General features: G+C 47.4%; 1 protein-coding gene across 3 annotated transcripts in view; it reads right to left on the bottom strand.

Moving 5' to 3' along the window:
* Nucleotides 1–11,966, bottom strand: part of SEC14L1 (SEC14 like lipid binding 1) — a 55,026-nt gene extending 43,060 nt beyond the window's left edge. The window contains exons 1-4 of one of the 3 annotated variants that reach the window (XM_046675184.1): nt 11,807–11,966; nt 10,547–10,651; nt 9,967–10,133; nt 9,667–9,759 (exon numbers count right to left, since the gene is read on the bottom strand). In XM_046675184.1, coding sequence (XP_046531140.1) covers nt 9,667–9,729 — 63 coding nt within the window. In that variant the 5' untranslated portion in view covers nt 9,730–9,759; nt 9,967–10,133; nt 10,547–10,651; nt 11,807–11,966. Of the gene's footprint in view, nt 1–4,613; nt 4,787–9,666; nt 9,760–9,966; nt 10,134–10,546; nt 10,652–11,806 lie in introns of those variants that run through there. The other 2 variants (XM_046675183.1, XM_046675185.1) reach the window with 2 other exon arrangements.
* Nucleotides 11,967–12,527: the final 561 nt, after the last annotated feature.

Below are 12,527 nucleotides of genomic sequence, written 5' to 3'. Positions count from 1 at the left end.
CGTTTTTCAGTCGACCACAGTAATCATAAGCTTTAGTTCTCTGAACATAAACTTCATTTTATTCACAAAACATGATTTGCATCAGATTCCTTCAAAATATGATTTAAGGAGTAAATACCTCCAACCAAAAGCATATGTTTCAATGTGACCTTTCATTAAAATTTTCATTACCACAAACAGAAGTAAAGCAGGAAACACAAGCATACATTCCAAGATTCACTTATTCTTTAGACAAATCTATTTTGGAGGGCTTACTATATGCTCAGGATAAAAAGCAAGATGATTTGATTCCTACTCTCAAGATGCCTGCATAGAGGGGAGGTAGACAAGCCTAGTGACCACGGCCAGGCAGAGTGACCAGTGAGGTGACAACAGGCCGTCAGAGCACAGAGAGGGAATTCCAACTGGGAGACCTGAATCTGACCAGTTAGGTTAGGCAGGTGAGAAGAGGGAGGAAGGTATTCCAGGCAGGTTTGTAGAGAAGTACAGAGGCCACGAGAAGTAACGGTATACTTAGGAAACCACAAGGAATGCAATGCAACAGAGTGTGGAGTCCACGTGGGGGCCACGCAGGTGGAGACGAGGCTCTAGAGAAAGGTCGGAGGCAGACGGGAAGGGCTCTGAGGACCAAGCTAAAGAATCTGAACTTCATCTCGAAGGTGAGGTGCAGCCACTAAAGAATTTTAAACTAGCAAGTGGGGGTGGTCAGACCCACAATCCAGAGGCCCTGGGCAGCAGCCCTGAGAAAGACCGGGTGGGTGAGATGGCGCCAGGAGGCAGGGTCCAGAGGTGGCTGCAGGGGCCCGAACACAAAGTAATGAGTTGTGATGTGAGACTGAGCCAACACCGGCAGGGAGGCACAGGGTCAGAAACAAGCCAGGAGACGTCCTTGACAAGAGAGGGTCTGGCCATCACTGGGGTCGAGGGGCGAGGAGGGGAGGCTGCCAGGGATGCCTAGGTTTCTGGTCTGAGGGTAGGGCATGTGGTGGTGACACCTGTCAGAAGCAGCAGCTCAGAGGAAAAGGGAGAGCTTTTTAGCGGCATTTTACTGGTTTTTTTGGTGTGTGTGTGTGTATGTTCTGTTGGGATGTGTTCTTTGTGCGTGCAGGAGGAGAGGGTGGCTTCTGTCTCAGATGTATCAAATCTGCCCAGAAGAGTCAAATGGACATATCCTAGCAGGCATCTGGCTAGGAGTCTAGCCTGCAGATAAGCTTTGAGATCTGCAGTTTATAAAGTAACAGTTGAAGCCACAGTTTAAATGAGACTGCCCAGGAAGAGACGTCAGATGACAGAGTGCTGGATGGTTCTAAAATAGCAGTGACTACCAACGGAAACACCTACAATGGATAGAAAACACAAAATATACAACCAGGGTCTCAAAATAGCAAAACAAGTTATCATTAGAAGAGTCCCTCTGTAGCCAAGAAGGCATGCAGGTGGGCAGAGAAAGAAAAGCAAGAGCGACCAGAGACGAGGGCAGAGAGCCGAGGGGAAGAGCTCGCATGCAGCCATCTAACCAAACACGCAAGACATTTACCAACTGGGCACTCTCAACAGCTCAAGTGCACTCTGAATATTCAAGGGCAAAAACATGCAGGAGAGATCTACGAAATACAGATGGTAGGTCGCTGAACAGAACGAGGATTCAGTACATATCAGCTACAGATAGCAATTATCTTGTATAGAGTGATAATTACATATACACAAAGACTCTTCTAAAAAAAAAACTAGTACTCCCAACATCAAATTGTACCTTTCAAGAAAATTATAATGCAAATATGCTTTCTGTAGCAACATGTAAAATTATTCCACTAGAAACATACAGAACTGTTTCACTCTGTACAGGTTAAAAATCAAGAAAGAAGGATCAATTAGCACACCAGGCAACCAAAACCCTCTCTTCAGTGAACTTCTCCGTGGGAGCTTCTCCAACCAGCCTGATACGCTCTCCAGGGCTCTAAGGGAAGAAGCACACAGGACGGGCTGACTGACCAGCATGGCCGGACACCTCAGACCACGGCCACCCCCTGCACCAGCCCCAGCCAAGCATTCACTGCACGTGCCACACAGAAATCCTCTTAATCAGACCAAAATATTAAGTCCTTTCAACTGCTTTCTGTGTGAAATATTAGGACCAACCAAGTGGGTTAAAAAGTAACTATTAATAGATCTAGTTTAATTTGGGAAAAAATATCTTGCATCTTATTTGCAACTCAAAATTACGTGGGCTAACCACAGGGACGAAAGGCAAGCGGCCAGCCGCTTTAACCATTCCCGTCACTCTCCATCAGGAAATGTTTAAACAGAGCTGCTAAAAAGTAGCTGAACTGATTTGAGGTCTGCGCCTTCTCTTTGTGCCTTTCTCCTTGTGCCTATTTGCCGTAATGAACAATTAAATCAGCAAAAGGTTAAGGTAATTGAACGAGACAAATGACCCAGTTTCTCTAACAAAGAGACAGCCTGAAAGGAAATAAAGGGAAGGGGGAATGGAGAAGATGAAGGAGCCTGGAGAAACCTATTAACCAAGTGCAGTGTGTGGATTCGAAGGGGGATCCCAGCAACTTACAAAAAGACACTGTTTTAGACAAATGAGAAAGTCTGAACTTGGACTCGGTATTAGATGATATTAAGGAATCATTAGTACTTTTGTGAGGTATGACAATGACACGGTGGTTATGTCTAAAAAAGAAAAAGGTCCTTACTGGTTAGAGACACATGCTGAAGCATTTATCGATGAATTAACAAGACGTCTGAAATCTGCTTTAAATAAACCAGGGAAAAAAAAGTGGGGAGAAGAGATGAAACAACACTGGCAAAATGTTGATACAAGTGGAGCTGGGTGACCAGCACACGGGACTTATTCTCTCTACTCACACATGCTGGAAATTTTCCACAATGTAAGATTTTGGGCTTTCTGTTTTGTTTCGTTTTGTTTCGTTTTGTTTTACAGAAACAGGTAAAGCAAAGAGGCATGGAGCTGAACTGGATCCTACTTTATTTCTCCTTGAAATATTTCCTACTAAACCACAACTGTCTTCACCATGGCATATTAAAAATAATTCAGAATGCATGTGTTGCGAGAGTGGGTGTAAGAGAAGGGAAAATGCCTGGTTCTGTATAGAGTATAATGAAAGCATATTATAATTGTCCATTTTCAAAACTAAGTAAATCTGACTAGTTACACCTCAGCTTTTATTAAACGCAAAAGGACACACACTATGGCATTCAAAAACTTTATAAATGAGAACAGTCCAATCTCCCCCCACTAAGAACTGACCAGGATCCTTAACACGTCACGAGAGCAACTGCATTATTTCCCTCCACTCCTAGACTGGAATAAAATTGGGTTTAAAGTCAGCAACCCCAAAATACAGACTGCTTATTAATTTGGGTAAAAACAAATTCTATTGCCTATTAGGCTGTTTGAAGATCTAACAATACCTCGATTAATGAAAAAGATGTATTTCAATATCACACACAACTATCAGAAACTTGGAAACCAGAGTCAGAAATACAAAAAGGTCTAGGGATGAGAGGAAGAGTATGTGCTTCGAGAAGAAAGATAAAAGAGGGAATAAAAATGTTTCATAACTAAAATAATGCTGAAAACCCAATAAGAAAACAAAGTTGGGAAAAAAGGGATAGGCAGCTCAAACTATCTCCAGGCAAGGACGGAAGGGGTGGGTGAATGGAGGGGCTTCCGAAGGCAGCTGGCTGCCACACAGGGTGAGAAAGGACAAAACAAGAAGAGGGCCCAACAGGACCTGTGCTCGTTCGCCCCACGCGACCAGAGGAGCAATCCGGGAGGGCTGCGCGGGGCGGCGCTGCTGCTCCAAGGACTCCACCTCACCTCACCCTCACCCCAAAAGGCCAGGCCTGATTTAACTCACTGTGAGGCTCTCCTCAGACTGCAATCGGAGCCAACAAGTCCACCCTGGGGTCCCCCACGTCTCCCTAGCTGTTTTGATACACGAAATCTGAATGGATGAAGTAAAGCTTAAATTTAAATACAAATGCCTATTTAATCTAAAAGAGACATACACACTCAGGCATACACTGTCACAGTAGAGTCACTTACTCACATATAAACTGGCTCATTTCACCGCGCACTTGGACTGGGAAAATGGCTGAACACCAGAGAGGAGGGGAGGACGGGGGTGCTACCAGGCCCCACCTTACCCACGCTCCTACCTGTGGTCTGTTTAACCTAGCACAGCCTCACAACAGTCTCACGCTAGTCACTGGTCTAGTTCCTAGGTTCCAGAGCTAGTCTGCGGCAGGGCCCAGATTTGTACCTAGTCTCACAGCATATCTCTTTTTCCTCCTTTCATCCTTTAGTCTTACTGGGAAGAGCGGAGATATCTAAGAGGAAAGGGAAAAGTGACTAAAAACCAGAGAATGAAACAAACAAACAAAAATAAAACAAGAGAATGAGAAGAGCAAAAGCAAATTTTGTTGTGGTGGGCCATTTAATCAACAACTGTACACTGGCAAATAGGTTTTTTGGTTATTCAATCTATAAAAGTACATCGCTTAAACTACTATTACAGGGTTTGTCAACAGATTTTTGCATAACTTATGAAGATGTAAAATAAATAAATAAATAAGCCTACTTCATCACAAAAGGACTCTGCTCCTGCGGGAGGCACGGTTAACTGAAGGATCATAGCACGTTACTTCTTTTCCATGGAAAAAACACGAATCCTTGTCTGAAAATGGATCTCAGAGCCACATTTCAGATCTGAGCTTCCATCAAACCCACTTCCCGAGTCCTCACACTCAGAGTTCATGTGGAAGACACCAGCTGATCCAATACGCCCAGGCGCCTACTGTGCGCTCAACACCCACACTGGAGGAAACGAGAAATCACAAAGTCACTGCCCTTGAGGAATGTGCAAAACGGCTGGAGAGCAACTCAGGAACCTGAGAATGAAACAAACTCGAATTATAAGTCAAAGTCCTTAACACTGACTTCACTGTTACCAGAATCAGAGGAAAGGGAGAGAAACATGAGCAGCATCTTAGGGGTGGCAGGGAAGTGCGGTGGGTCAATAAGATGAAGCCTCGCAGAGACAGATGGGGAGAGGCAAGGAAGGAAGGATCACAAGGGAGGGGCCAGGAAAAGACAGGGAGAGTGCCAAAACCGGAAAGCACAGGACAGATTTAAAAGTTCATGTTGGGAAGTTTGAATAATTTATGAAATAAGGTTAAACAGAGAGGGTAGGACATAAAGGGCCTTGAAGAAAAAGCAAAAGAGTTGAGAACGGATACGACAGACAATAAGAGACCACATAAACAGGCCTGACAACTGGAAACAGTAGAATGCAAGATGACAAAGGGATAAAAGATGTAAGTAAGAAAATAACAAGTAAACTCTGGTCTCTCCCTCCAAAGAGATGAGGACTCAGGCTGGAACGATGGCCGTGCCTGGGAGAGAAAAGGACAGAAATGTGACTTGAAGGCACCCTCTAAAGGCTGTGTCTGCGAGGGATACAGATTTTGAAGGGGGATCTGGGAGAACAGAGGTGCTATCAGGAGAACAGGGAAACTGAGAGGATGGTGTGACCACAATTGTTGTGATAACGGAAAGCCCAAGTAGAAAGGGGGCTGCATAAGGCCATGACCTGTGGGGCCTCTCCTACCACGTGTTCCAACTAGTCGAAGTGACAGCTGTCCTGGAGCCAAAAGGATGAGAGGCAAGCCTCGCCCCACTTATGACTCTTATTGCAGACACCTACCTGGCCCAGAAGATGGACTCTTGTCTCAGACCATGCCCAGTCAGAGCGCCCTAACCATGCTCCTCCATGCTGCCGCCATGCTATGCTTCTAATGATTCTCTATAGCCTTATTTTTCCTTTGTATCATTTATTAAGGGCCATTAACTCAGGAGGGGGAAAACTGTACTTGATAAGGTTTAAGTTTTTTGTTTTTTGGGGGTTTTTTTCTGAGGCAGATTCACCCTGAGCTAACATCTGTTGCCAATCCTCTTCCTTTTTTTTTTCCGCTTGAGGAAGATTAGCCCTGAGCTAACATCTGTGCCAGTCTTCCTCTACTTTGTTATACGTGGGACACCTCCACAGCGTGGTTGACGAGTGGACTAGGCCTGCGCCCGGGATTCGAACCCATGAACCCAGGCTGCCAAAACAGAGCATGTGAAACTTAAACCATTTGCCTTGGCCACAGGGCAGGCCCAATAAGGTTTAAGTTTTAAAATTTGTGTTTTACTTTAGAAACTTCAAAATGCAACACTCTAACCCAAGTATCTCAGAATCCTACCTCCCATTCTAAGCTCCTTCTCTGTTGGATCACATCACCATGCCTGTGTGAGACCACCAATCCTTGAAGGCACAGCAGACTGCAGCGTCCTTCACTGATTAAATTCTCCTCCCCACAGGTCAGGCAGGGTAGCCCCAGGGGATGTTTCTGGCTGAGACTGGAAAAATTAAGACATCTTCATGGACAAGCACCCTGATAAAACATTCCAGGATACACACTACGGGGCAGGGGCGGGGGCGGCATGGAATGACAGAAAGACCACGTAACTCAAGAATCGGATCTCTCCCGCTAAGTGTGCAAGCTTTAACTTCTCTCAGTCTCAGACTCCTCGCTCTCAAAGGCGGGCTGAGCTACGTGATTTCCCAACTCACTAAGCTCTAACATGGCTTCTGGGCTAATCTCTAACACAAAAAACCCTAAAGTACCACAAACGCTTGTTGAAAAATCTCCACTTCCATTTTGCCTGTCATTTTTTAATTCAAATGAGTTAATAAGAAATTACATGATTTCTTAATGCTACAGTATACTAACCCAAATCAAATGATAAACTTTTATTAAATCAATCAAAATGCAATTAACATATTTGATACCCACCACGCACCTATTTACATGAGGCACTGCCTATCTAAACAATTTTCTGGCAATACTAAATTACAATAAAACTCTTGCTTAAAACAAGGGCATTTTCTCCAAGTCTTTCTTCTCACAGGACCCCTGTAAATTAGGACTTGGATCCACCTATCAATTCCACAGGCTGATCATCTGCCAAACACTCTTCTGTCATTGTTACCCGCTGTGATTACAGAGCACAATCACTTCTTGAGGTTCTCACCAATATTTCAGCTGAATCTATAGTTCTGTCCTTGCTTTAACTGTCTCTCTCCTCACTCCAAATGAACTGAAAAGAACATTTTCAAAGTGACTCCATTAGACTACTGTTTTCCTTTGATGAGGAAAAAATCAAGCAAGGTAAATACTGAAGATTCTATGTCATACAAGTACAGTCAGAAAAGTAGCAAATGACACCACACAAAACTCTCTAAAGACTTAACAAATATTCTCATTTCTTTTTAATTCTAGAAGGAAAATGGTAACATATTTCATTTTCAAATTAAAAAATATTTTCTAACAATTCAAAAAAAATTACTGCCTCAAAACAAAAGCAATTTAAAAATGAGTTAATTTTAGAAGATTGGGCGGTGATTCAGAATTTGAATTTCAAATTCTTCTGTAAATCCATGCATAAAATTCGGGCAGGGTAAACTCTACCATTTCGAAAACAGTAAAGTAAGGCAAATAAGGAAGTTGAACACTAGACAATCAAAATACCTCTTCATCAAATCTCATGTTTGCACAAGAGACAACCTTTGTCTCAAATGATCAGGGCTGCATCAAGCTTTTAAAATCACACCTAAGGTTTTGGACAACGTCCTGCACGGTCACGGTGCCTGTCCCCCCCCCAGCGGGGCAGTTCTCTGCCTCACACATGGTGCCCTTACGCCCCCACTGCTCCCCACACCTCTCCCCCAACTCCACCAGCCCCGGCCAACTGAACAAAGGTTAGGTGACCAACCCGCGGCAGATAATCCCCAGGCTGGCCGGGAACCTGGATCCTAGATCCAGGGGAAAGACGACCAGACCAAGTCTCTCTCTAGAATCTGAACCAGGAAATATGACAAGAATTGGTCACTTAGAAACTGAAAGAATGCAACAAGAAATGCCACAAAGTTGAACTCGGGCCAGAGGGGTTTTGAACCAGCTAAAAAAGCACGTGAGCTAAAGCCACAGGGGAGGGAAAACCAGGAGTGAGCAAAGCAGCCAGTCGGTGGGGGGAGAGAGGCTCCAGCATATGGAGCTCAGCCGAGTCCCACGGGGTGAAGTTCCAGGGACAACTGCTGCCGAGGCCCCAGAGCTGCCAGGAACCACCCTCCAACGCCAGGTTCTTGGAGCTCAGCCCGTCCCAGCTCGCATTCCTGGATTTCTGTGCGATTCCTATCACACTGCATGTGCTGCCACCAACAATACTCCTTCTCAAGCTCGCTGGAGCAGGTCTTTGCTCCAGACAACCAAAAGCTAGACCAGCACACACGCAAACAGGAAACAAGCCTTCCTGATCACCCAGTAACACAAAATACTGAACAGTCCTAGTATTTAACAGAAACACAGAAAAAACATTCCCCCTTACCCCCCGCAAAAAACCCCAAACCTCACATCTGACGGAGAAGGGGCACAGGGAACTTTCTGAGATAATGGACAGAAGGGTTCTGCATCTTGTCAGAGGTGGAGGTCACTCTTCTGTCAAACCTCATCAAACTGTACACCTAACACGTGACCACGTCACCGCACGTAAATTATACCTCAATTAAAAAAAACCAAACTCCTTAAATATAATTGTTCCCCTGAGAGGACTGGCGTTTTCGCTTTGTTTTTCAAAACTATATTGATCTGGATAAATCTCACAAACGATGCTGAGCAGAAGAAGCCAGATGCTAAACCCCTGAGTTGCTATTTACATAGAGAAGAGAAGCAGACAACACCCACCGAGGCGTTAGAAGTCAGGCAGCGGCTAATTCGAGGGGCAGGGAGGAGGAGGCAAAAAAGGCCGGGCGGACTTCCTACTGGGCTGGTGTGTTTTGGTTTCTGATCTTGGTTCAGCTGGACATTTGGATCAGGGTGTATGTTCACGACAGAAGAATTTCCCTGTATGTATATTACATTATACCCTAATAGTAACATAAAAGAGAAGGGAAGGAATACCTTACGGTAATCTAAAAGTGATTGGAAAAAGGTTTGTTTTGTTTTCCATCTAGCGAAATGCTTCTTTTCAGCCAAACTCTTCAAGTAAATAACAAAGAAAATGAAGACTTTGGTTAACCCATTCACGGAATTCTAATATGACTCAGGACTTTGATATTAGGGGCAAAAGCTCATTCAGCAGAGTTGTTAGAATCACGGAAATCTCCACCATACAGTGCTCAGTTCTACACCAAGTGAGTCACCCGCAACCAGCACACGCTTCCACATGAGCAGCAGAGGGACGGACCCGCTCCCCACAGCCCTCTCCTCCTTTAACAGACAAAAGAAGAGCAAAATCCAGAGGAAGACGTACTTAGTCAGAAGCCCACTTCTGTGCTTTTCAAAGGGAGAATTAACTCATCCGTTACCCCGAGGTACACTTTTAAAAAACAAATATGTGGATTTTGATTTCAGAGACTTACAGTTTAAAAACATTTTACAAACTCTAGATACAGTTCACAAGCATAAAACGGAAAAAGCAAAAGTGGAGCAGTGGAGACAAATAAGAAAATAAACATTAGTGTACAGATCATCAAATCTGAATACTGAAAAAACTAAGACGCCAAAGAATAAATTAAAATCTAAAGTACTCACAGCCATAATCAATTCGAAGGGGTGCTTATACACCCTCACTGGCGACTGGTACTTTTGCACCATGATTGTAACACAATAGCAATTCTCTCACACCTGCAAAACACAAACACGTGATAAACCACCATGACGTGGAAAACATTACGTCTGCATTTACACATCCTACTACAGTCTAAGGGCAGAAAGGGACCTCATAAGGTCATAATTCTATGCACACAAAAATCCAGAGACGATGCTTAAGTATACAAGGGCAGGGGAAAGTAATAGGAGAGTGGAACGAGGAGACAGCACCAGTCCACCCACCTCTCTGCCTTACTGGGCCTCCCCAGGGGCCGCCCTGGGTTAGACGACCTGAGTCCTTTCCAGCAGTGAAATGTTAGGATTCGATTATTCTGATAACCCACACAATCAGTTCTTGAATCATTTTCACTTCAACAACTTCTACAGGCAGCCAAATAAAAACGGTGGCACTTTAAGATATTAAGTCCAAGGGCACACAAAAATAAAAGTGGAAAGAAATATTATTATACCTCAAATTACGGAATATTCCTCAAAAGCTAGCTTCAAGGGAAACCTGTCAATCACTGTGTTTATGTAGATTATGATTTCAGAGACCTGTCTTCAAATGGCAGAGAGGCCACGCACTCCGGCCAGAGGCCCCACTGAAACCTCCTGCTCTCAACACTGTAATAGCTGTAAGCGATCAATTAAACGCCCGAGCCTACTTCACAGGCCAAGGAGTGCTCCTGCATGCGAGGTTCACATCCACACGGCAGGCCCAGCCTAAGGAGATTTTTCTGAAAACACTTTTATTTGGAGTCCTCTCTGTGACTTCACTTCCCTATTTAAAAGTGAGGAAGAAAAATAAACCCAAAGAGCCCACCTGTGCTGCCGAGGATGCTCATGAAGAACGTTAGTTTAGGCTGAATACTGTGAGAGGATATTCAAAAGTACAAAATGGAACAGCCTCAAGGACCCCAAGGTCTAGCTGTAAAAAAAAAGAAAAAAATTATGAAGATATATTTTATTTCAGAAGATTCCCACCTAAACTATTACATTTAAACAGGACTGGAACTTTCTCTGCCACGTTTGTTTAGCACACATCTCAGAAAGGACACCTTATGGCGCAAAACAGCTACAAAATAACTCTGGGTGACCTCACACAAGTCCTTTGACTTGGCTCGGATTTCGTTTCACCCCTGTAAAACGAGGTTTGGGGTGAGATAACCCTGAAGACTTCCAGCTTTAAAACAGGAGACCCAAAGCCAAACTGCGAGTTCTCCAGCACGCTCAGCTGGGAGCGGTCATTCATCTTGATCCCGACACTGGCAGGTCCTGGAGCGCTGGGACCGCGTTCTATTTAGTTTCGCAAACGCGACAATGCTGGTGCACAGTGGGAATTCAATAACCTTTTAAAAACCTAATTGGGAAAATTAATTTTAGGGTATCTCCCAAGAGGAGGGGAGGGCGATTACCAGGTATAAAAAGGGGTGGGGGAGGGTGCAAAAAGCGGAATGCTGGGTGAGGACGCCTAACATCCATTCAGGATTCCACCGCCCGGCGGAACCCGCGGGGACTACGCTGGAGAACCTGCCAATTCACAAGCTTCTGAACCCCTGCCAGTTCCCAGCTTCGGATGCTCCGGTCCAGGGAAGCGTCCTAGTGGGAATCCGGAGTTACAGCGGCCAAGGGGCGTCCGAGCCCGGGGCAGCCTCTATTGCATGACAATCGGGGCTGCAAAATTACTCAATGGCCAGAAGCAGGGAGTCCATCTCCAGAGGGCTCGAGGGCCGGCCGGGCTCGAGGGTCGGTCAGGGGGTCCAGCGCGGCGGCTCTGGCGGGCCTCCGGCCCAGGGCGACCCCAGGAACAGGCTCGGCCCCCAAACTCTGCCTCCCGCAAGGCGGGGGGGGGGGGGTCCCGGAGTGGGAAGACTGGCGGGGGGGGCCAGCACAGTGGGAGCGGCGATGCAGGCGGCGGGCCCGGGCCGGAGGCGGGCCCGCTTCAGCCGGGCCGCCCGAGGGGGCCGGGGGACCGAGGGGCCGGGAGAGGGCGGGCCGGGCGCGGGGCGGCCGCGGAGCCCCGCGCCGCCGGGAGGGGCCGGGCCGGGAACGCCCGGAGCCCGCCGCCGCGACGCGCGCCTACCTCTTGTCAGAAGGGCCGAGCCCGGGCAGCGGGGCGGCGGGGGGCGCTCATGCCGGCGGCTCCTCGGGGCCGTCGCCCTCCACTGCCGGCGGCTGCAACGCCGCCGCCGGTTCCGGGGAGTGGGCCGAGGGGCGGGAGCGCGCGGGCGCGGCGAGCTCGAGTGGTTGTCACGGGTGACGAGGAGGGCGGGGCCGGCGGCCGGAAGCGGCGCGCGTGCGCGAACGCGGCCGAGTGGGCGGAGGCGGGCGCGACGACGGTTGCTAGGGAGGGGGGAGGGGGAACAACCGTGGCCGGGACGAGCTGCGCAGGCGCCAACTCCGGGCCGCCGGGCATGGGAGGAGCTCGGAGCCGGCGTCGGCCCGGACGCACGGCTTGTCTCTCGCGCGGCGCCTGGCCACGCCCAGTTTGCGTCATGGGGCGGGGTCAGGGTGAGGGGCGGGCTCACAAGCAGCGGGGCGGAAGCGGGGTGAGACGCAAATGGGGCTGCGAGGCGGAGGCGGAGCCGGAGCCCGAGGACTTCTGCTGAATTGGAATTGGGAAGAGGGCGAGGTGTCAAAATTACCGGGGCATTCCGGCTTTGCTGCTGACCGGGGCCGGGGGCTTGGCCGCCTGCTCCGAGGCCCTGTTCCCCTGCGTTTCCTCATTTTCTGTTGACTGCTCGAAAGCACCAGGCTTCCCCCGTGCAGTGCTCTGACCGCGTTCTCGCCGAGTAATGCAGATG

The sequence above is a fragment of the Equus quagga genome, chromosome 11, assembly GCF_021613505.1.
Source record: "Equus quagga isolate Etosha38 chromosome 11, UCLA_HA_Equagga_1.0, whole genome shotgun sequence".
NCBI classification, from domain to species: Eukaryota; Metazoa; Chordata; class Mammalia; order Perissodactyla; family Equidae; genus Equus; species Equus quagga.
Note: the sequence above shows the minus strand (reverse complement) of the source record. Positions and strands in the feature narration are given on the sequence as shown.